Here is a 24302-nt window from a genome sequence, read left to right on the forward strand (position 1 = left end):
TTTTCTATGACATAATTTCTAAAATATTGTTGTATTCTATCAGGAGCCAATCATGCAGGAATGGACTTGAGGCAAGCAAGAGAGCTAACTGGAGGTGCCCACTGCTCCAATATCTGTGATGGGTGTGGCCTAGTAGGCAAAGTCCCTAGGTAGCTCATCTCAGGTTGCTTCTTGCTCCTGATTGCCTTTCCATGCTTGTTTTTCCTGTATCCTTCATATATGTGTGTATACATATATTACATATACACACAAAAAATTACATAACATAAATATCTATATGTTATTCATTGCCTATGCTCTTACGTGATTGCTTTTATTTGCCAGGAAGATTCTTTTAGAAACATTACTTGGATGATTTTATAATTCTTGCCCCTCCTGCAGAATAACTAAATCTGCTAAGAATTTTGTGATTTTTCACTTGTTACTGACACATAAACTTCACTAGGAGAGAAAGAGCTTTGAAAAAGATTTGTGACTTCAGATATCACCATGTATCCTGGTATGCACCATAAATTTTGGCAAGTTGGTTTAAACTCCCCATGAACCCAAATTCTGAGACTACCAAACAATGTCTAATTAAGTACAAACCTTAATTTCAAAAGACATACAAACTTTTCTGTCATAATTCCTTATACTTTGTCATCTTGTGGCCTTATATACTGTCATTTTAAATTTACTTTGTTTCTTAAAACAAAAGACAGATACAATGACTGTCCTGAACTAACTATAAACTAAGAGATAGCTGGAAAATGTGTAGCCAGGTCAGTCCTAATTGAAATGACATAGTCTTGTAACTTTTAGACCCTGTTAATCTTTAGGCCTTGGCAACCTTTGTCACTCTATGAACTCACTATGAACTTATATAATGGATACATAGGTAAGAAATGTTTAGTTTTAAAACATGTAACCTATTGTATTTTAGAATTCATATGTTTTTGTGATAAATTGCTGTTTTGACTATGAGGTTACTTTTTCTCAGAAATATAAAACTGAGACCAGACAATAAATGTTAACAGAATCCCACAAAGGTTAAAGCCTAATGGAATTTCCTTCATCCATGAGTTGTAAATATGTAAATATGTATGTAGATATATCTACATGTAAATGTCTGTCTATTTTTTTGTACATGTTACATGAGTGTATATCAATTGTCTGTCTGTAGGTAAGGAGCTTGTTTTGTATCGTCCATTGAATGTGTGTATGAATATGTACAGGTCTATATGTGTAATTTTTTGTCCATATGTATATATAGGCTGATACTATGGAACTAGAAGCCTAAACTTGCTTCAGTTTCTGCAGAGGAGCTGCCAGATGAATTCAACATCATCATCATATCTAAGCTTGTGGGAATCTGTTAAAGTTGAAGTCTAAGTTTTTAATTTCATCCCCCCTTTTCCCTTGAGCCTGTATGAATGAATGATCTCTACTCTTTCCTTTTTCTTATAGATTCACAAATATATTAGCATATTCAGGACCTACCTGTCAGCTTTATAAGATAAACAGGCTAAAGCTTATTTTAATCTGCTGAGACCTCCACTGTGACCTGCTCCTGGAGGAGCTTAGATCAAAGAGCCTTATTTTATATCCTGCTGCAGTTTTGGCTAGAAGCCACTTTTACAGCAGCCCCTATAGGAAAAACAAACAAACAAACAAACAAACAAAGACTAAGTGGTCAATTTTAGCAGCAGTGTTGCCATTCCCTAGTCCTAGAGAAGAAATCCCGGGCTCCTTCCCCTCTTTCTTCCTTCAGTCATGATCAGTTACCTGAGCTATCAGAGTGAACCAAGAGATAAAGAGATAAAATTCAAGGCAAAAGCCCATTGGAATTCTGAATATGAATCTGTGGTATGGTGCACATACTGCAGTTCTCCAAGCTCTGCAAATGAAACATACAAGCTATTGTAGGACATTGTTCTAAGGTGGCATTGAACAGAATCTATATTTTTAATTCACTGTGTAGATCTTCTTCTAGTAATTGATCTTTGACAATATAAATACAATATCCAGTCTGACCATGTTGGTTTATACAGCTGAAATCTCATTACCTAGCATATCACTGGGCTGCCACTGTGCAATCTAATCACAAGCTGGTGATGTAGGCTTTAGAGTGGGTTTATCTGAAAATTCTTCAGAGTTTAAAGTATTGTCTAATTTTTGTTCTGTTGTTTGTAACAACATGGATTTTTTTCATCCTTTTTTTTTATCAAAGTCTTTTTTTTATCTTGAGCTCTCTTAAAAAGGTTACATAAAATTACAATCATTGCTAATTTTCCTTGAGGCTCAGGTAGAGGATCCTACTTTTCTACTCAGCCAGGGCTTTTTAAAGGAATCACCTTCTGCCCTGCCTTTCTGTTTTATTTTTTGTTGTTGTTCCTTCTCCAACTCTTTGGCTAGGAAACTGCTTTTCACCCAGGAGTTCTCAGGCTCTAAGCCTGGATTCTAAGAACCCCACATTGGACGCCATGTGTAATCATGGGCTTTTCTACTCATTCCAGTTCCCAGATTAACAACAGTTATCTATGAATAACTGCCTAGGTCATAAGCTTTGGCTCATTCCTTGACTAGCTCATAAATTATATTAGCTGTTTATTTTTTTCTATGTGTGCCACATGGCTGGTTACCTCTCTCCAGTTTCATATGTCTATCTTGCTCAGAGTCTGGGCTGAATTTCCTCTCTGAATATACCCTAGAATTCATTTCTTTCTGCTGGACGTTCCACCTCCTATTTCTTGCCTCAGCTAATAGGACATCATCTTTTATTGATAGATGATGCTTTCATACAGTACAAAAGAGATTATCTTTACAGAGTAGGGATACAGGGACATATTTAGACCAAGAACAAAAGCAGTTGATAGCAACCTGGAGAAAAACTCAAAGCACTTCCACTTAAGTCAGGAATAATACAAGGTCGTACATTTTCTCCAGTCCTATTCAATACAGTAAGTGGAGCCTTGGCTTGAGCAATAAGACAAATGAAGAAACTGAAGGGTATACATATTGGAAAAGAAGACTTCAAAGTATCTTTATTTGCAACTGATATTATGGTATAAATAAGTGAACTTAAAATTTCCACTAGGAAACAACTCCTACATCTGATAAACACTTTCTTCAAAGTGGCTGGATACAAAAGTAACTAGAAAAAAATCAGTAGCCCTCTTAACTACAAAGATAAACAGGTTGATATAGAAATCAAGAAGACAAACAGTTCACAATAGCTGTAAATAATATAAAACATCTTAGAGAAACTGTAACCAAGGAACTTAACAATGTATATGATAAAAACTTTAAGTCATTGAAGAAAGAACTTGAGAAGATATCAAAAGATGGAAAGATCTCTCCTGCTCATGGATTGGAAGCATTAGCAGTAAAAATGACCATTTTACATAAACAGTTTATAGATTCAATGCAACTCCCATCAAAATTCTGACACAATTCTTCACAGATTTGAGATTCAATTGCTTGATCCTATGACCTTCAGTATCAGTTGCCTCTTGGACATCTGGAAACAGGAGAAGATTTAAAAAAACAGCAGAGGAACAAAGAAGATTGAGTAGGATTAGAGAAGACAGAGACTGAATAGAGTGAGAAGAAAACACAGTTGATGCAGAAAGAAATTGAGCCAGAGGAAGCAGAGCTGAGCAAAGAAAATATTTTTGGAAGACAGTTAGGAGAAGAAGTCACAAAGAAGTAAAAAAGGCAAAAAGCTTCAGTAACCCATCAATGTCTCATTTGACTTAAGGCCCACTCCCTTGGATAGAGCTAATACCATTCTGGATACTACTTGTATGACCAGAAATGAGGGATTAGATAGCTCAGGGACCCAGGGTAAACTCAAATACTACTGGTTAAAAAAATAACAATAAAATGACTCCTAATGATATTAATGATAATCAGTCATCATCACAGCAGCTTTGTGTTGCAGAAGATAGAAACAAACTCAGAGGCCCACAGGCAGTCATTACTCAGAGAGTGATACCTTGGATCACACAGCTCTAAACTGGATGTCTCCATTAAATCTTCCCCCTTAGTTCTCAGGAAACCCCACAGAAGCAAGTCAGAAAGAGCATCAGAGCCAGAAAGGATGGAGGACAACAGGAGAACAAGGTTTTCTAAGCTTATTGAACAAAGTTGATCTGAAGTTACAGATAATGAAGCCCTGAGCAACCAACACTGGCCCGTACCAGGTCCTGTGCATATGTACTCTAGCTCTCAGTTTGGCATTTTGATTGGATGCCTGAATGTGTGAATGAGTGGATCTCTGATTCTAATGACTTTGTTTGGGGCTCTCTTGCTTCTGTTGGTCTATCCAACTTTGTGTTTATTTTTTATCTTATTATATTATATTTTATTATTTTGTTTGCTTGTTAGCTATAGAAGCCTTTTCATTTCTAATGAGGGAACAAAAAGGAGTGAATCTAGATGTGAGGGGAGGTGGAGAAGAACTCAGTGGAGTAGAGGAAAGTGAAACTATAATCTGAATATATATATTTTTTAAAAAGAAATTTATCTGTTACGAATGGTTGCTAGGTGGAGCCTCTCAGAGGGCAACTTTGATAGGCTCCTGGCTGAAAGCATAGCAGAGTATCATTAATAGTATCAGGGGTTGGCTCTTTTCCATGGGTGGGTCTTGGGTTGGGCCAGGCATTGGTTGGACATTCTCTCAATCTCTACTGTAGCCGTTCTGTTCTATCTTTGTCCCTGCAGGTCTTGTAGGCAGGGTAAGTTTTGGATTGAGAAGTTTTTGTGGGTGGTTCAGTGTTCTCCTTTCTCCATTAGGAGTCTTGTCTAGTTACAGGGTGTCCTCTTCAGTCTGCATGGCTGTGGCTACATGGAAACAAATGCTGAGACTCCCAGCCAAACATTGTGCAACACATAGGGAGCCTAGTGAAAAAGTGTGTGGGGGGATAAAAGGACGTAGAGATGACAAGAGTTCCACAAGAAGACCAACAGGGTACAGAGGGCCTGTGGCATCTGCAGCACTAACCAGGGACCATGGGTGGAATGGACCTAGATGCCCTACATGAATGTAGAGGGTGGGCATCTCAGGCTTCAATGTGGATCTACTAGCAAAGGGAGCAGGGGTTGTCTCTGACAAGGACTCTGCTGACTACTTTGATCACATCCCCTTGACAAGACTGCCATACCAGGCCACAGGTGAAGTGGATGGACTCAGTCCTCCCTCAACTTAATGAGCTGGGGTGGGTGGGGAGGGGAGTTCTGAGGAATAGGGGAGGAGGAGGTAAGTGGGAGGGTTGGACTTAAAGGAGAAAAGCAAGGGGGCTATGACCAGGATGCAAAATGAATAAATAAATAAATAAATAATTTAAGGAATTTATCCAATAAACTCAAAAATTTACAGAAATTAAAATTAATAAGTAAATCAGGGCTGAGGATATAGTTCACTGAGGAAGAGCACTTGCTACACAAGGGTGAGGTTCAGAGCTTTGATCCCCAGTATTCAAGTAAACAGTGCATGTAATATACATATGAAACAAGTTAGATACTCAAATAATATGTCATAATAACACATATCAAACACAAACTATCATTTCTTAGGCTTGAGTTAATATTAAGTAGAAATTGTATTATCTCAACAGCAAAAGTAACCCATGATAAGTAGATTATTTGACATAGTATATATATATATATATATATATATATATATATATATATATATATATATATATATATATACATATATATGTATATATATATATATTTCCCTGGAACTATGAAAAGTATCTTTATAAAAAAGGTTAACCCTTTGATTTTTTTAATGTTTAATGTTTTAAAATGGAAGTTTAAGTTTGTCCAAGTGAGAACAGCTTGATAATTTTTCTTAGAATTTGATTTTTATGGATCATCTCTTAGCAGCTCTTAATCCCCAACTTCTCATTCTAATGGCACCATACTTTGGCACTTAATTTTCTCAGCCACACTAGTACCCACAGAATGCCTTAAAAAGTTACAGAAATTCTTTTGGTGACAACTGGAGTACATGATGATGGGAGGAGAGCTTAACATGTAGGAGGTGTGTCCAAGGATACTCTTTCTGCTCCACTCCATAGTATGGTACCACAAGGTACATACTTCAAATGCCAACAGTGCCAAAGCTGAGAAACAATATATCTGAATAAGACTGTGGAGTAAAGGGTAGCTAACACTTATCAGCTCCCCTTTATACATCCAGTAGAATTCTTTTTAAAAAAAAAATTTATTATTAGTTACATTTTATTAACTCTGTATCCCGCTCCTCATTCTCTCCCAAACCCTCCATCCCTCCCTCATCTCCTCCCTGCCCTTTTCCAAGTCCACTGATTGGGGAGGACCTCCTCCCCTTTCATCTGACCCTGTTTTATCAGGTATCTTCAGGACTGGCTGCAAAGTCCTCCTCTGTGGCCTAGCAGGACTGCTCCTCCCTTGTGGGGTGGGGAGGTCAAAGAGCCTGCCATTGAGTTCATGTCAGAAATAGTCCCTGTTCCCCTTACTATGGGAAACCAATTGGTTCCTGAGCTAATACGGGCTACATCCAAGCAGAGGTTCTAGGTTATATCCATACATGGTCCTAAGACTCATAACCAAAACTTCGGCAGAGTTTAGGGAATCATATGAAGAAGGGGGAGTTAGTATGATGTGGAAAGGATAGGAGCTCCACAAGGACCAAATATATCTGGGCACAGGGGTCTTTTTTGAGACTGTTTCTCCACCAGTAGAGTTCTAATACATCTTTGAATAATTTCATTGGAATACACAATGATATAGCTTTTTTTTTTTTTAATTTGAGAATATTACCATAGTTTTCTTTGTGCAGTGCTAAAATTGAGCCACGGATTTACATATGGTGGAGACTTCTACACTGATATAAAACCAAATAACTATGAGTGTATTTTACAAGTATACATAAACAAGGGTCAGAGAAGTCTGGAGCTTTGTAGTTACAAAGTAAAAAAATCTGGATTTAAATTTATGCTGACTTGCAATCCTCCTTGTGTTAAATTTTTGTACAATGTTACTTGTCGGTCTAATATTTATTACTGTGATCATAGAAAAAAAATCACAAATGGCAGGTGGGCACGTCCCTGGACATTTGTGTTTCAGAGTTGTGAGAAGTATAATGAGATTAAGAAAGGGGACCAGTCCCATCTCTGCCCCGAGGCTCAGGTACTCCTGCTGGGAAATTACATGATCTCTAAACATCCAGCTCTAGCTATGACACTGGATGCAAACACAAGCTCAGTGACATCTACCCTCGAGGGCTCATCCAGTGTGGGAAGAAGTCCCATAAGAAAGAGAATAATTTCCTGGACTGCTAATTAATTTTCTCAGAAACCTTGGTCTTAGGATACACATTTTCATTTAACAAATGAGATGTTTTAGAGATTCATAGAAGATAATGATTTTCTTTCTTAAATGGGAAAATAAATTTCTGGTGAAGTTCTCAAATACAGATCACTTTACTTCCCATTATGCTATTCCTAGAGTGCCACACTCATATCTGTACTAATGACTATAACCTTCATTATTATTAACTGCCACCCTCTCAGAACAAGGAAGAGGAAGACATCAGAGTTCTGATAACAGGGAAGGCTCCAGAAAACAAAGGTGAGCCGTGAGTAATCCTTGCCTGGAAAATTTCTCTTCAAACCATGGTGGGTTATTTACATGCTATTCTTTTCTGCCCTAATTCCTAGGAAAGCTTAGGAAAACCAAGGGAAATAATGTTCAGGGACATCGGAGTTTTGCCTGCATTTCTTTTTTCCTCTGGATGTATGGAAGTAAAATGGGTATGAGGAAAGAGGAAGTGGGGCTTTTTGGAGAATAAACACGAGCAGTTGTGCTATTTGTATGCCTTGTTGTGTGTTCATTAAGCCCCAAACATTGTAAGCAGTAACTCCAGTTCTCACTCTGGAATCAAAGATGGGTTAGTTGTTGATGTCGTTTTCTTCTCCTGTTATTACAGATGCAGTTCACGAAGCAAATGGTTACAGAAAGAAACTCTTCCGTGACTGAGTTCATTCTTATGGGATTAACAGTTAAACAAGGGCTCCATTTGCCCCTGTTTGTCCTCTTCTTACTAAACTACATAGCCACTGTGGTGGGAAACTTGAGCTTAATGAATCTCATTTGCCTAAATTCACATCTTCACACTCCCATGTACTTTTTCATCTTCAATCTGTCCTGCATTGATTTCTGTTATTCATTCGTTTGTAACCCCAAAATGCTGATGAGTTTTGTTTCAGAGCAGAAAACCATCTCCTATACAGGATGCATGAGTCAGTTGTTTTTCTTCTGCTTTTTTGTCAACTCTGAATGCTATGTGCTGACAGCCATGGCCTATGATCGCTATGTGGCCATCTGTCAGCCCCTCCAGTACACAACTGCCATGTCGCCTAAGATCTGCTTTCTGCTGATGTTTGGTTCTTACTTGATGGGTTTTGCGGGTGCCATGGTCCACACAGGGTTTATGACCAGGCTCAGTTTTTGTAATTCTAACATCATCAACCACTACATGTGTGACATCTTCCCTCTCCTTCAGCTTTCCTGCAGTAGTACTTATGTCAATGAGCTTGTGAGCTCTGCTGTGGTTGGAACAATTATCATTTTATCTAGCCTCATTATCTTAGTCTCATATGCCATGATCCTTTTCAATATCATTCATATGTCATCAGGTAAAGGTTGGTCCAAAGCCTTGGGCACTTGCGGGTCTCACATCATAACTGTTAGTCTCTTCTACGGATCTGGGCTGCTTGCTTATGTCAAGCCATCGTCTGCTGAGACTGTGGGCGAGGGAAAATTCTTCTCAGTGTTTTACACTCTTGTGGTACCCATGCTGAATCCTCTCATTTACAGCCTCAGGAACAAGGATGTCAAACTTGCTGTGAAGAGAACCATGAATAGAGTCACAAGCTGGGGCAACAGTAGGGCTTTTTAGCCCTGCTCCACTGCGTTGCTGTCTCCCCTCTTCTTTGTCTTTCTCATTCCATTTCTTCTATTCTGTTTTCTTCTCCTCTTTCTAGAGGCTGGAGAGGGACCTCTACCATAATAGCTTTCCTCCCGCTACTATGAAATGTACCTCTGGTATCTAATTTTTTCCATCAAAGTTGTTTTGAGTTTCGTATGGTTCCAAGACATTGGTTATTGCCAGTATCAGATCGAGACCCTGTTCTTTTGTCTTTTTGTTCCTAAAGATAACAATACCTATGGCTTTTTGTTGTGTTCCTCTTCTGTGCAAGGAAATTTATCGATTGTGTTCTTTTTCTTTTTATGTTCTTTTTCTTTCTTTCTTGCACTTCTAAGACAATTTTTCTTTTTCTTTTTTGCTTGTTTTGCTTCATGAGACAATGGGGAGTTTTATTAACTAAATTAGATGAGATAAAAGATGGCAAAATGTAGATATGGCATAGTTGTCAAATTTTAAATTATTTGACTTCTTCTAAAGGTTTTATTTTTATTTTTTAATAATTTTTTATATTAACCACAGGTTATTTACTTTGTATCCCAGCCATAGTCCCCTCTCTCATTCCCTCCCAAAAGTTTTTTTGTAATTCTATACTTTTACTCCTACATCTATAATGAAACATTGTACTTTATTTAAATAATATTTGATTCTTACAAGTCTCCAAGGATATTATCAGCCTATTCCACCACCACAATTATGACAACACAAATAGTCTGATATCTGGTTTTAAATAGAGCTGAAATCATCACTGTCTTTCTCTGATATAAGGTTTCATCTATGATTTTTTTTTTAACATGACATACTCACATTTCTGGCCATACAACACAAGGTCATTTATTTCCTCTGCTATTTATATATGAAAAAAATGAAATTTTATAAAAACAATCTATTTGCTTCCACTAAAAACCAAACCACAGATATGCTTAAGGTCTAGGGATAAAGTACTTATATGCTTTTGTTTGAGTCTAGTCTCAGGGCCGAAAGCAATATGCATATCTATATTGTTATTTATATATGTATCCATTATCTGGCTAAAGAAATAGTTATGTCACTTTTTTTCTCTTAACATTTTATATATTTTATTTTTTATTTTTATTAATTACAGTTTGTTCACTTTGTATCCCCCCTGTACCTCTCTCCCTCCTCCCCTCCCAATCCCACCCTCACTCTTCCCCACCCGTGTCCCTCTCCCAGTCCACTGAAAAGGGAGGTCCTCCTCCCCTTCCCTTTTTTAAGGCCACAGAGCTTATGAATCAGAGGCTATAATAATCACTATTCTACATTTGATGAAGAAAAGAAAGGACAGATAATTGTAGGAAAAAAAAAACAAAACAAAAACAGGCAGACCCTCTATGGAGTTGTTTCATAATGATTTCAGAAGTTTGGATTGCGTTGGAAAATAGACCCAGCCATGATGCATGTTATAGGAGTAATGCAGAGATTTAAGGTTGAATTTTAAAAATGCTCATGATCCTACAGTGTGCACATTTAAGTGTACATATTTAAGTGGCACAGGCATAGGAGAAGGAGAAATATTTTCATATTCCTTTAAAATTAGTGATCATTTTTCTAGGATGGTGAGGCTGAGGAGATTGAGGAAGCTTTCCCACTCAGTCATGTTCCCTTAGCTAAATATATATTTACAGAGCCTAGCTAATGCCACATATTTATTTGTAGAGAAATATGACTGAGCCAGGCACACACACACAAAAGCTAATTGTACTGTATCCCATTTTCGTTCGTGTGTATATACAGGACTTGAATCGCTCATAACTCACGGACCAAACATGCTTAAAGTTAACTTCTCAAGAATACTCTATATTTTTGTGAATTTTGCTTTATTCCTTACTTCATATAATGAATTAGATTTATGCAAAACAGTTTTAAATCTACTTAAATATGTACATTTTACTAGACATGCAAGATTTCTTAATGATCAGCTGTGCAAAACCCAAATCTAAATGTGCTTAATAAAAAGTAAATATTAAATTATAAGTTCAAACTACGAAGTATTGTTCTTTTTTAGTCAATAGCAGAACAATGTGTGGCTCAATTCTGTGAAGTAAACAGGCTTATTTAGTTATTCATTTATCTATCTGTCTATCTGTCTGTCTGTGTATCTCATCTGCGTGTGTGTATGGTGTTCATATGAGTCTGTGGACACATGAGGTTTGAGTGTACATGTGTGTACACATAGATGCCTGAAGTTGATATCAGGGTCCTTTTCCATCATAATCTACTTATGTATTGAGTTGTAGTCTTTCAGTTGATTTCAAAGCTCACCAATAAAATTGGTCGAGATAGCCAGCTTTCTCCAAAGACATCTTTTCCTTACCTTTTGAGTGCTTCAATTACGGGCAAATCAAGGTACACACTTGGAAATTATATAGATTCTCAGGTTTGACCTCCAGTCCTTTCTGTTCCTGCCTGATGTGGTTATAACTCATAATTATGATTTTAAATAACATAATAAATATAGAACATCTGTGAGCTCAGTTGTGTTTGATTCCTTTCTCATTCTTTTTACTTTTGTTAAAAATGATTCTTTTCTCATATAGTTTATACTTATTACAGTCTCTCCTCCCTCAACCCCTCCCAGTTCCTTTCCTTCTCTCCTCCCATCCAGATTCAATCCCTTTATGTCTTTCATTAGAAGAGACTTGTAAGAGATAACAACAAAACATAACAAAATAAAATATAATAAAATAAAACAAACAAACAAAAAAAAAACACCACATCAGAGTTGGACAAGGCAAACCAAAAGAAAAAAAAAAAGAGCCCAAAAGAAGTTACAAGACTCAGAGACTCACTCGTTCACTCACTCAGGAGTCCTCCGAAAACACACTAAACTTAAAGCCATAATACATATGCAGAGGATCTTGTGCAGACCTGTACAGATTCTGTGCTGCTTCAATATCTACATGTTCATTTAAGCTTTGTCCAGCCGATTTAGAGGGCTTTGATCTCCTATTATCCTCCATTCCCTTTGGCTCTTGAAAAATTATCATGATCCAGGTAACCCAGACCCAGAAAGACAAATATGGTATGTTTTATAAAACACAAATATGTGTAATATGAATCTTTTTCTGTCATTAAATCAATAAGTTGTTGCCAGATGCCACAGCTAGAGAGACCTGAAAGGCATTATGCTTAGTGAAAAGCAAAACAAAACAACAACAAAAAATAACAATACCCTGTGAGCAGCTCCAGAGGTCACATGCAGTAGGAGTTCACTAATCATCCTCAAGTTAGTCCTCCATAGAGATGATGATGAGATCACTATTGTCAGAGAATAAGATGATGATGTTAGTGGTGAGGATATATAGATTATATCTGGTTGTTGTTTTATATTGGTAGAATAATTTTGTATCTTTATAGTGGTGAGCGTTATTACAATACGCAAGTAGGATTGAGTTTTACATATCTATGCAGAGACCCTTGAAAATACACACACACAAACACACACATACACACACAAACACATGCACACACAGAGAGAGGGACAGAGAGTGTTGGGAGAGGGAGGGAGTTCCTGAAAGCTGAACAGTATCTGTGGTCTAGTTAACATTATTGTACCAATGTCAGTTTCTTACTGTTGTTGTTTTACACTTGTAATGTCACCGTGGGCAGAAGCTGGGTGAGAAGAATTTGTCATTTTAAAAACTTTATGTGAATCATTATTTAATAATTTTAAGGACCTTGTTTTGATTTTCTCATCTCTTATATGTCCAAGGAGTCGGGACACCACTGCCCAGCCACCCTGGATGTCTTAACCAAATGGTTGTTTTCTCCCCTCCCATTGGATTCTTCCAGGATGTTTGCATGACATCCCCCACACATGTGGGCATAGCTTATCCAGTCCTCAAAAACATTCCCTTTCTTTTAGTGTAATGCAAAGACTATCTCATTCACTAGTTGTAAGCCCCTGTGTGTATGTGTGTGTTTAGGGGCATCACATTCGTTTAATCTACTTAAATTTTGCCCTGTATTGAAGGTCGAAACCTTTCAGACATTAATGTGGACCAGTGTAAGAACTACTTGGTCAAATGAGCATCGACAGATGTTGATTCCTTACTGTATTCTCCTGCTACGGAAACACTGATGCTTCCACTAACTGTAGTTGGCTCACTTATTACAACTAACACAGTAAGGGCTGTAAGTGAACGCTTAACCACTTAGTTAACTTAATTCACTTTCTTTTTACGCCCACACTGACTTGTATATAGTAAGTTATTAATGAATGCTTGTTGAATGGAAGAAGCAATTATAGTAAATAAAAATTTAATGGTTAACCTTAAAATACAATTTTGAGGGAAATTTAAATTTCTGTTTATATGTATACTAAAATTAACAAAGAATCCTCTGGAATGTGTTGCTAACAACCTCCGAACACTAAATATAGCAAGGTTATTCAGATAATTTTAAATTAAAAATTTTTACATTAAAATATAGAGTATATCAATTCTTACTTAAAATATATCAAAATACATGGATATAGTAGATATGGTGATATATACTTATATATATGCTTATATTTGCTTATATATATATATATACATATACTTATATCCATGTATTTATGGAAATTGTGAAGTCATATTTTCTTGAAATGGATGTTCCTAAGATAAATATCAAGTCATCTTACTGATTTAATTTTATTCTGTTATGGATAAAGATTTGTCTGAACAATGCAAGATAATTTAATTATCATGAAGTAAAGGGTCATTCCAATTTTATGTATTTTTAAAGCATTTTATGTATTTTAAAGTATCAGTGACTAAGAATAAATAACCTGTTTTCATCCCTGATATATGTGTAACTCAACACTAAGGTGTCCATCAAATGATGTATATATAATGATCATGTGACATCACAGACAGTGTAGGTTTATTACTCCACTTATAAACTTCACTGCAATTATTTTATTTAGGGGAAAATAGATGGATCTGAGAACCATCATGTTAAGCAAAATAAGCTAATCATACAAAGACAAGTCTTATATATTTTCTTTTGTATGCTTAATCTATAGAGAAATATTAAAGGGCATAAGTGTGAACTGGTAGTATTAGGGTTGTAAAAGAGGAAAAGGAGTGGAGAGATGGGAAATAGAAAGAGTAGCATGACATGAATATGAATACGTTCAAAATTTATTAGATGCAACTCTTGCTTTGTATAATTAATACATATTAAAATATTTAAAATGAGCATAACAAATAAATTTATTTCAATTGCATACCTATTTTTACTAAAACTAATTTACTTCTTAGACATTCACTTAGTGAAAATTTTAATGATATTAATTGTATTTACATCTTTTTAAATCTATACCCAGTGGACTAGACAATCCCTGGAGAAAAGTGGGATTTAAACATAAATTGTTTTTTTCCCCCTTCATATTTGATCACCATGGAGTGTTCCTTGGGGGGGGGGGTTGTTCCTGGATTTATAATCAGGTCCAAAAGGACTGTAAGCAGGCCATCCTATATGTAAATGGTGGCTCTGGAGTGACGTTTGTGAATTTCCTTTACTGTTTGGGGGAAATTATTAGTTAGAAGTGTTATTCACATCTCTGAGTGACTCCTGTGATGTTTGGATTGTGAGACCTGTGCAATCATACTTTTGCCACACTGGATTTTGTGATGACTTCTGCCTACCTCTGTCATATTTGAATCCACCTCGTAGGTAGTGGAGGTGAGACCTATAAAGGACTGTTGAGAAACAAGAAAAGGTGAGTTCATTCATTCCCTATTCATGTCTCCAATTCCTTTTTTGGGTAAAAAAGAGAGTAGTTATTACATTGAACAACAACAGCAATCAGTTGTATGGAGCTCATACTCCACTGCTTGTCTGTAGTGTTCTTGTCTTCAGTTTGATAGCAAGACAAGCATAATAGGTTCAGGTTACACATTAATTACAGTGATACCTTAGCAGGGAGGAGATATTTATTTAAAAAGAATACTGAAGTACTGTGGGCATAAAGAGTTTATATATAATAAGAATACATTTGGGGCATTAAAATATTTGTCGTTAATGAAACCCACAACCATATTAATTACTGTTTTCTCTTCCATGTCTTTGTAGATCTTTGAAAGTAAAACCTCCATCCCTCTGAGAAGCTAGAATAGAGTAAAAGAAAATGTGAAGAAACACTGAAGAATAAAATTAGGTATCATAGAATTAAAAAGATAAATATCAAGATGCTTGAATATCTCTCATACCTGTTATCAGTTGTTAGCTTCACAGAGACTTCTAGTAAGCTCTATGGAAACTGTACCCAGTGTGAGGAATGTATTCGTGGGTCTGATGCCCTACAGGAATTCAGTTTATGGACGCCACAGAAGAACTACGTTACCTAATGGGAAGTAAGGAACAGATGAAAGAGAGGAAATTTTGTAAACCACATCCCACTACCTAAGTTTATCAGTGGATAGGCTTCAGGCCAATCACACTACCTAAATATGCTAAAGCAAGCAGAGAGGAATTTTACTGTAATACTCAGTTATGAAGACTAAAAAAGGCAGGAGTGACACATTTGCAGTAAAAGAAGAGTGTGATAATATATCCAGGTGACAAATAACTTTTTCTTTTATAGTCAATAATAATATTATTATTATTATTATTTATTACAATCCATTCAATTTGTGTCCTAGCTGTGGCCCCCTCCCTCATCCCCTCCCTTTTCTCTCCCTATGCCCTTCCCTTAGACCACTCATAGGGGAGGTCCTCCTCCCCTTCTATCTGAATTTGGCCTATCAGGTCTCATCAGGACTGGCTACATTGTCTTCCTCCATTGCCTGGCAAGACTTGCACCCCCCACGGGGAGGTAATCAAAGAGCAGCCACTGAGTTCATGCCAAAGACAGCCCTGCTCCCCTTACTAGGTAACCCACTTGGAGACTGAGTCTATCAGCTACATCTGAGCAGGGGTTTTAGATCCTCTCCATGCATGGTCCTTGGTTGGGATATCAGTCTCTGCAGGGCCCCCAGGGCCCAGCTTTGTTTTGTTTCTCTGTTGGACTCCACTGATCAAAGGATTCAAGCAGAAGCTGAGACTCATAGCCAAACTTTGGGCAGAATGCATGAAATTTTATGAAAGAAGGGAATGATAGAAAGACCTGGAGGGACAGGAGCTCCAAAAAGAGACCAATAGAGCCGAAAGATAACTTTTCCAATTTTGCCAAATTCTTCTGCTGTTGAAAGCTTAGAACTAGAGCTGTTTGGTCCAATAATACAATTTTCTTCTCTCCTAGATTTTCAATGATAAGCATGCTGGCCAGAAATGGCTCCTTCGTGACTGAGTTTGTCCTTGCTGGTTTGACAGATCGTCCGGAGCTCCAGCTGCCCCTCTTTTACCTGTTTCTAATGATCTACATTGTCACAGTGTTGGGAAACTGTGGCCTGATCACCATGATTGGTCTCAATCCTCACCTTCACACCCCCATGTACTATTTTCTCTTTAACCTCTCCTTCATCGATCTCTGCTACTCTTCTGTCTTCAGTCCCAAAATGCTGATGAACTTCATCTTTGAGAGGAATTCCATCTCTTATGTGGGGTGCATGACTCAGCTGTTTCTTTTTCTCTTCTTTGTCATCTCTGAATGCTACATGCTGACCTCAATGGCCTATGATCGCTATGTGGCCATCTGTAATCCACTGTTGTATAAGGCTACTATGTCCCCTCAGGTCTGTTCTGTAATATCTTTCGCTGCTTATGGAATGGGGTTTGCTGGAGCCTCTGCCCACACAGGCTGCATGCTCAGACTGACCTTCTGCAATGCCAATGTCATTAACCATTACTTGTGTGACATTCTCCCTCTCCTCCAACTTTCTTGTACCAGCACTTATGTCAATGAGGTTGTAGTTCTCATAGTTGTGGGTATTAACATAACAGTTCCCAGTTTTACCATCCTCATTTCCTACATTTTCATCCTTGCCAACATTCTAAACATCAAGTCCACACAAGGAAGATCAAAAGCTTTCAGTACATGTAGCTCTCACATCATGGCAATTTCTCTTTTCTTTGGATCAGCTGCATTCATGTATCTTAAATATTCTTCTGGATCTATGGAACAAGGAAAAATATCTTCAGTTTTCTACACTAATGTTGGGCCCATGCTTAATCCACTGATCTACAGTTTGAGAAACAAGGATGTCAAGGTGGCCTTAAGGAAATCATTGAGTAAGTTTCAGAGAAAAGACAGATTTTAATGAGAAACAATAGTGTACTAAGAAATTGGAGGACCATAAATTTTGTTAGTGCTTTCAATGAGGAGCTTTTGTTGATCAATGTAACTTTACCTATCATTACATGTGTAGTTTGATAAACTTCTTTTACAATATATTGATAATTTTATTTTTGTTTCTGTAACTTCAACATACCTAAGAGGTGTTCTTAGTAACTGATAATATATTTATGAAGCAATTTTCATTATCAGTCCATACTCTGGCTCCTAGGCTATTCACACCTCAAAAAGCAAAGTGAATTTTATAGTACAAAACATTAAAACCTTCCACAACTAAAACAAAAATGACAAATTATAGATGATTTCTCACTTTGTAATAGAATCAAGGTTGCCAGATGGGAAGCTGGTTGGAAGACAACAAAAAGAAGGCTAATCACGTCCATGGTTTTAATCAGCAATATTATATTCAAGTCCATTGTGCCACATCATGATTCTGGTTAATTATTTCATATCTTAAATTAATAAAATAAATTTTATATGTTCATACTACAAAGAAGTAAAAATTATGTTTTTTATTTATTATTTATTAACAATGATGAATGGTCTATTTTATTCAATTTAATCACTGCAGAGTGGACATCTATGATAGCATTGTTACAAACAAAATGTGTAATACTTTTTACATTACAAATAAAATCAGAAAAACTCATTTGCATACATGATATCTAATTAATGTAGACATAGTTGTTAACAAGTAGGCACAAGGCCTGATGAATTGTGCTTCAGAACAATTACATATTTTCATTAGTAATTTTCAATACATTTTATTTGAAGTAGTATTTAATAAGAATAAAAAAGGACTTGTATCTTCTCAGGTATTTTAAATTTTGGGTGAATTTTATAGATGTTTAAAGTTTGTAAGTGTGTTTGAAGACTAGAGGTCCTCCTTCAGGTGTTACTTGAATCTTTCCAAGTTGTTCAAAGCAATTTACCTTCACTGTGGGTAAGCCAGGATAGCTGGGATATGAGCTTCTATGGACTGTCCCGCCTCTACTTCCCACATATACACTGGGATTAAAGATGTTTGAGTTCAACTCATAAGTGGATATTAGACATATAGGATAAACATACTAAAATCTGTACACCTAAAGAAGCTAATCAAGAAGGAGGACTCTGGGTAAGATGATAAATTCTCATTCAGAAAGGCAAAGAGGGTGGACATCAGAGGAGGAAGAAAACAGGGAACAGGATAGGAGCCTACCACAGAAGACTTCAGAAAGACTCTATCCTTCAGGGTATCAAAGCCTATGCTGAGACTTATAGCCAAACTTGGGCAGAGTGCAAGGAATCTTATGAAAGAAGGAGAAGGTAGTAAGTTATGGAGAGAACAGGAGCTCCTCAAGGAGAGCAGCAGAACCAAAAATTCTGGGCACAGGGTCTTTTCTGAGACTAATACTCCAACGAAGGACCATTCATGGACATAACCTAGAACCCCTGCACAGATGTAGCCCATGGCAGTTCAGTGTCCAAGTGGGCTTCCTAGTAATGGGAACAGGGACTGTCTCTGACATGAACTGATTGGCCTGCTCTTTGATCACCTTCCCCTCAAGGGGAAGTAGCCTTCACAGGCCACAGAGGAAGAACAATGCAACCACTCCGGATGAGATCTGTTAGACTAGGATCAGCAGGAAGGAGAGGAGGACCTCCCCTACCAGTGGACTGCGGGAGGGGCACAGGTGGGAAAGAGGGAGGGAGGATGGGATTGGGAGGGGAAGAGGGAGGGACCTACAAGTGGATATCAAGTGAATAAACTATACTTAATAAAAATAAATAAAATTTAAAAAAGATATATGAGGTCAGAGGTTTAGCTTTCTGTTGGCTCAGAAGATACAACCTAGGTAATCAGGCTGAGGTGACAATCATTTTGACTTACCAGAACATCTCCCCATCTTCATACTTGAATACTTTTATTAATATGCTGCATAATTAATGTCTTATTCTTTGATTTTTGCTATGAAACATAATCCTTAAATATTTAAAAGACTTTACAAAATGTTATGACGATTGCAATTGTCTTAAAAGAAAATATCACAGAAGATTTTACACAGTAGAGTTATCTGTGTTTACAGGTGGTTAGGTCTTAATAATCCAGCACTAATGTTTCAACTATAATAGTGGATATGAGGCTCATTTAGTCAGCTTGCTATCGAACACTATTGAGAGCCCAGGGCCTCCTAGTGTAGTTAGGTATCTAACGTTTTAATTTTGGGCATCTTCAGCTGCATGTTTTAGTTTTTGTCTCTTCTACTTTGTCTTCTCTGGGTGCTAAATAAATACTCAGTACATGGGCTAAAGACGACCAGTGTGCCACCAAAGCTTTGCTATTCTCCAGTCCTTTTTCTGAATTTAATTTGAATATTTTATTGATTTTTTACAAGTTTATTCAAAATTCATTCTTTGCTATTTAAACTGCCAATTACATTTAGCTTCCTATGTATTTTCTAACCTGATACTTCAGTATTAGAATTGATTTAGATTCATAAAAAAGTGTTAAATTTAGTAGAAGAGTGGCAGATAAATTTCATGTGCATTTCCCATCATATCTTAGTGTATATATTTGTAATAGTTAATGAAGCAATATTACTATATTACTAAAGTATCTGCATTATTCAGACTTGTTCTGTTATTCATTTATTTATCTATTTATTTATTTTTGACAAGAACTTTCTCTGGTGCCTATTCTGCTCTGAACTCATGATCTTCCTTCCTCCCTAGCGCTGAACTATAGGCATACATACAGTCTTACATTTCCACCAGGCTTGGAAAGTTTTTGGATTTTTAATCTCATATTCCTTATCTGTTTCAGGCTCACACTTAGAATATCACCTTCAGTTCACTGTGGTGAATTTTCTTTAGGTTTACTATTTTTCATTTGTTTGTTTGTTTGGTTGGTTTGGGGCTTGAATGCAGATTTCTGAGTGCTGGGATTACAGACTTGTACCTGGCTCTCATTGTATTCTTCTTTGTCAGTTACTGAACTTTGCATATTAAAGATGAACTGGAAAGCTTTGAGGAACCCTGAAGACAGGGTTCTGTGGAAGGCTACAATTGTGGCTGGTATGGTTGGTGTTTAATTGGGGAGGCAAACAAGGTACTGTAATTAATTTTCAGTTAGCAAAAAAAACTGAATTTCATTATAACATTATTAAATCATAGAGTTTTACTTATATTCGTGATCATTCACTCTCCCCATCCACCATTCTATGCTCTCTCATGTCACTTTTCCCCCATTCCCTAAATACTTTCTTTTTTTTCTTTTTATTATTATTATTATTAATTACACTTTATTCATTTTGTATCCCCCCATAAGCCCCTCCCTCCTCCCCTCCCGATCGATCCTACCCTACCTCCCCTTTCTTCATCTGTGCTCCTCCCCACATCCACTGATAGGGGAGGTCCTCCTCTCCTTCTTTCTGATCTTAGTCTATCAGATCACATCAGGAATGACTTCATTGTCTTCTTCTGTGGCCTGGTAAGGCTGCTCCCCCCTCAGGGGGAGGTGATCAAAGAGCAGGCCAATTAGTTTATGTCAGAGGCAGTCCCTCTTCCCATCACTATGTAAGTCACTTGGACACTAAACTGCCACGGGCTACATCTGTGCAGGGGTTCTAGGTTATCTCCATGAATAGTCCTTGGTTGGAGTATGAGTCTTTGGGAAGTTCCCTGTGTTCAAATTATCTTGTTCTGTTGCTCTCCTTATGGAGTTCCCATCCCCTCCAGCTCTTGCTATTTCCCACTTCTTACATAAAATTCCATTTACTCTGCCCATCAGTTGGCCATCAGGCTCAGCATCTGTTTTGATAGTCTGCAGGGCAGAGGCTTTCAGATGCCTCTGTGGCAGGTTCTTAGGTTGTTTCCTGTTTTCTTCTTCTTTTGATGTCCATCCTCTTTGCCTTTCAGGATGAGAATTGAGCGTTTTAGTTAGGGTCCTCTCTTTTGCTTAGTTTGTTTAGATGTACCGATTTTAGTGGGTTTATCCTATGTTGTATGTTTATATGAGTGAGTATATACTGTGTGTGTCTTTTTGCTTCTGGGACAACTCACTCAGAATGATCCTTTCCAGGTCTCACCATTTACCTGCAAATTTCATGATTTCCTTATTTTTCATTGCTGAATAATATTCCATTGTATAGATGTACCACAGTTTCTGCATCCATTCTTCAGTTGAGGGGCATCTGGGCTGTTTCCAGCTTCTGGCTATTACAAATAAGGCAGCTACAAACATGGTTGAACAAATGTCCTTTTTGTGTACTTAAGCCTCTTTTGGATATATGCCTAGGAGTGGTATGGCTGGATCTTGAGGAAGCGCTATTCCTAGTTGTCTGAGAAAGTGCCAGATTGATTTCCAGAGTGGTTGTACCAGTTTACATTCCCACTAGCAGTGGGGGAGGGTTCCCTTTTCTCCACAACCTCTCCAGCATGTGTTGTCCCTTGAGTTTTTCATCTTGCCCATTCTGATGGGTATAAGGTGAAATCTCAAGGTTGTTTTGATTTGCATTTCCCTAATGGCTAATGAGGTTGAGCATTTCTTTAAATGCTTCTCTGCCATTCGATATTCCTCTACACAGAGTTCTCTGTTTAGCTCTGTTCCCCAATTTTTAACTGGATTACATGGTTTGCTGCTTTTCAGCTTCTTTAGTTCTTTATATATACTGAATATGAGTCCTCTGTCAGATAAAGGGTTGGTGAAGATTCTTTCCCAATCTGTAGGCAGTTGCTTTGTTTTGATGACAGTATCCTTTGCTTCACAGAAGATTTTCAGTTTGGGGAGGTCCCATTTATTGATTGTTGCTCTCAGAGCCTGTGCTGTTGGTGTTCTGTTCAGGAAGTTGTCTCCTGTGCCAATGAGTTCTAGGGTATTCCCCACTTTTTTTTTCTAGCCGATTTAATGTGTCTGGTGTTATGTTGAGGTCTTTGATCCACTTGGACTTCAGTTTTGTGCAGGATGATAAGTATGGATCTATTTTCATTTTTCTACATGTAGACATCCAGTTAGACCAGCACCATTTGTTGAAGATGCTATCTTTTTTCCATTGGATGGTTTTGGCACCTTTGTCAAAAATCAGGTGTCCATAAGTGTGTGGGTTTATTTCTGGGTCTTCTGTTCGGTTCCATTGATCCACCATACTGTTTCTATGCCAGTACCATGCAGTTTTTATAACTGCTGATCTATAGTACATCTTGAGATCAGGGATGGAGATATCTCCAGAAGATCTTTTATTGTAGAGGATTGTTATAGCAATTCTTGGTTTCTTGTTATTCCACATGAAGTTGAGAATTTTTCTTTCCAGGTCTATAAAGAATCGTGTTGGCAATTTGAGGGGAATTGCATTAAATCTGTAGATTGCTTTTGGTAAGATGGCCATTTTTACTATGTTAATCCTGCCAAGCCATGAGCATGGGAGATCTTTCCATCTTCTCATATCTTCCTTTAATTCTTTCTTCAGAGACTTGAAATTTTTTTCATACAATTCTTTGACTTCCTTGGTTAGGGTTACACCAAGGTACTTTATGTCATTTGTGGCTATTGTGAATGGTGTTGTTTCTCTAATTTCTTTCTCAGCCCTTTTGTCTTTTGTATACAGGAGTGCTACTGATTTTTTTTAAATTAATTTTGTTTCTGGCCACTTTGCTGAAGGTGCTTATCAGCTGTAGGAGTTCCCTGGTAGAGTTTTTGGGGTCACCATGTATACTATCATATCATCTGCTAATAGTGATAATTTGACCTCTTCTTTTCCAATCCTAATCCCCTTGATCTCCTTCAACTGTCTTATTGCTCTAGCAAGGACTTCCAGCACTATGTTGAAGAGATATGGAGAGAGTGGGCAGCCTTGTCTTCTCCCTGATTTTAGTGGGATTGCTTTAAGTTTCTCTCCGTTTAGTTTGATGTTGGCTATAAGCTTGCTGTATATCGCCTTTACTATGTTTAGATATGTGCTTTGCATCTCTGATCTCTCCAATATTTAAACATGAATGGATGTTGGATTTTGTCAAATGCTTTTTCAGCATCTAGGGAGATTATCATGTGGTTTTTTTCTTTCAGTTAGTTAATATGGTGGATCACATTGATGAATTTCCATATATTGAACCAGCCCTGCATACCTGGAATGAAGCCTACTTGGTCATAGTGGATAATATCTTTGATGTGTTCTTGGATTCGGTTTGCAAGCATTTTGTTAAGTATTTTTGCATCAATGTTCATAAGGGAGATTGGCCTGAAATTCTTTTTCTTTGTTGAGTCTTTGTGAGGTTTAGGTACCAAGGTGACTGTAGCTTCATAGAATGAGTTTGGTAATGTTCCTTCTGTTTCTATTTTGTGGAATAGTTTGAAGAGAATTGGTGTTAGCTCTTCTTTGAAGGTCTGATAGAATTCTGCGCTGAAGCCATCTGGTCCTGGGCATTTTTTGGATGGGAGACTTTTGATGACCGCTTCTATTTCTTTGGGGATATAGGACTATTTAGTTGATTTACCTGGTCCTGATTCAGCTTTGGTAAGTCAAATCGATCAAGAAAATTGTCCATTTCATTTAGATTTTCAAATTTTGTGGTATATAGACTTTTGAAGTAAGTCCTAATGATTGTTTGGATTTCCTCAGTGTCTGTAGTTATGTCCCGCTTTTTGTTTCTGATTTTGTTGATTTGGGTGGTGTCTCTCTGCCTTTTAGTTAGCTTGGCTAAGGGTTTGTCGATCTTGTTGATTTTCTCAAAGAACCAGCTCTTGGTTTCATTGATTCTTTGAATTGTTTTATTTGTTTCTAATTGATTGATTTCAGCCCTGAGTTTGATTATTTCCAGCCATCTACTCCTTCTTGGTGTGTCTGCTTCTTCTTTTTCTAGGGTTTTTAAGTGAGCCATTAAGTTGCTTGAATGAGCTGTCTCGAATTTCTTCTTGAAGGCACTTAGTGCTATGAACTTTCCTCTTAGCATTGCTTTCATTGTGTCCCACAAGTTTGGGTATGTTGTGTCTTTATTTTCATTGAGTTCTAAGAAGACTTTAATTTCTTTCTTTATTTCTTCCCTGACCCAGCTGTCATTTAGTAACAAGTTGTTCAGTTTCCATGTGTGTGTAGGCTTTTTGCTATTTCTGTTATTGTTGAGGTC

At 37.3% G+C, this 24302-nt stretch overlaps 2 protein-coding genes across 2 annotated transcripts; both read left to right on the top strand.

The window, feature by feature from the left end:
• The first annotated feature begins 7954 nt into the window (after positions 1-7954).
• Positions 7955-11127, top strand: LOC129687551 (olfactory receptor 143-like). Its single transcript, XM_055622010.1, has 2 exons — positions 7955-8916; positions 11091-11127. The coding sequence occupies exons 1-2, from the start codon at positions 7961-7963 to the stop codon at positions 11125-11127; spliced, it is 993 nt and encodes a 330-aa protein (XP_055477985.1). The 5' UTR covers positions 7955-7960.
• A 5088-nt stretch (positions 11128-16215) lies between these two features.
• LOC129687469 (olfactory receptor 147) lies at positions 16216-17166 on the top strand. The gene has a single exon (XM_055621870.1). It carries the CDS (start codon positions 16216-16218, stop codon positions 17164-17166), a length of 951 nt encoding a protein of 316 aa, XP_055477845.1.
• The last annotated feature ends 7136 nt before the right edge of the window (positions 17167-24302 follow it).

The sequence above is a fragment of the Psammomys obesus genome, unplaced genomic scaffold, assembly GCF_907164565.1.
Source record: "Psammomys obesus unplaced genomic scaffold, mPsaObe1.curated_primary_1811, whole genome shotgun sequence".
Classification (NCBI taxonomy): domain Eukaryota; kingdom Metazoa; phylum Chordata; class Mammalia; order Rodentia; family Muridae; genus Psammomys; species Psammomys obesus.

Excerpts from the sequence above, each read along its gene's own strand:
- LOC129687469 (XM_055621870.1), top strand. The coding sequence starts at position 16,216 with ATGATAAGCATGCTGGCCAGAAATGGCTCCTTCGTGACTGAGTTTGTC.
- LOC129687551 (XM_055622010.1), top strand. The coding sequence starts at position 7,961 with ATGCAGTTCACGAAGCAAATGGTTACAGAAAGAAACTCTTCCGTGACT. Across the intron at positions 8,917-11,090 it reads AGAGTCACAAGCTGGGGCAA|GTGTGTATGGTGTTCATATG; the intron begins CAGTAGGGCTTT and ends TCTCATCTGCGT.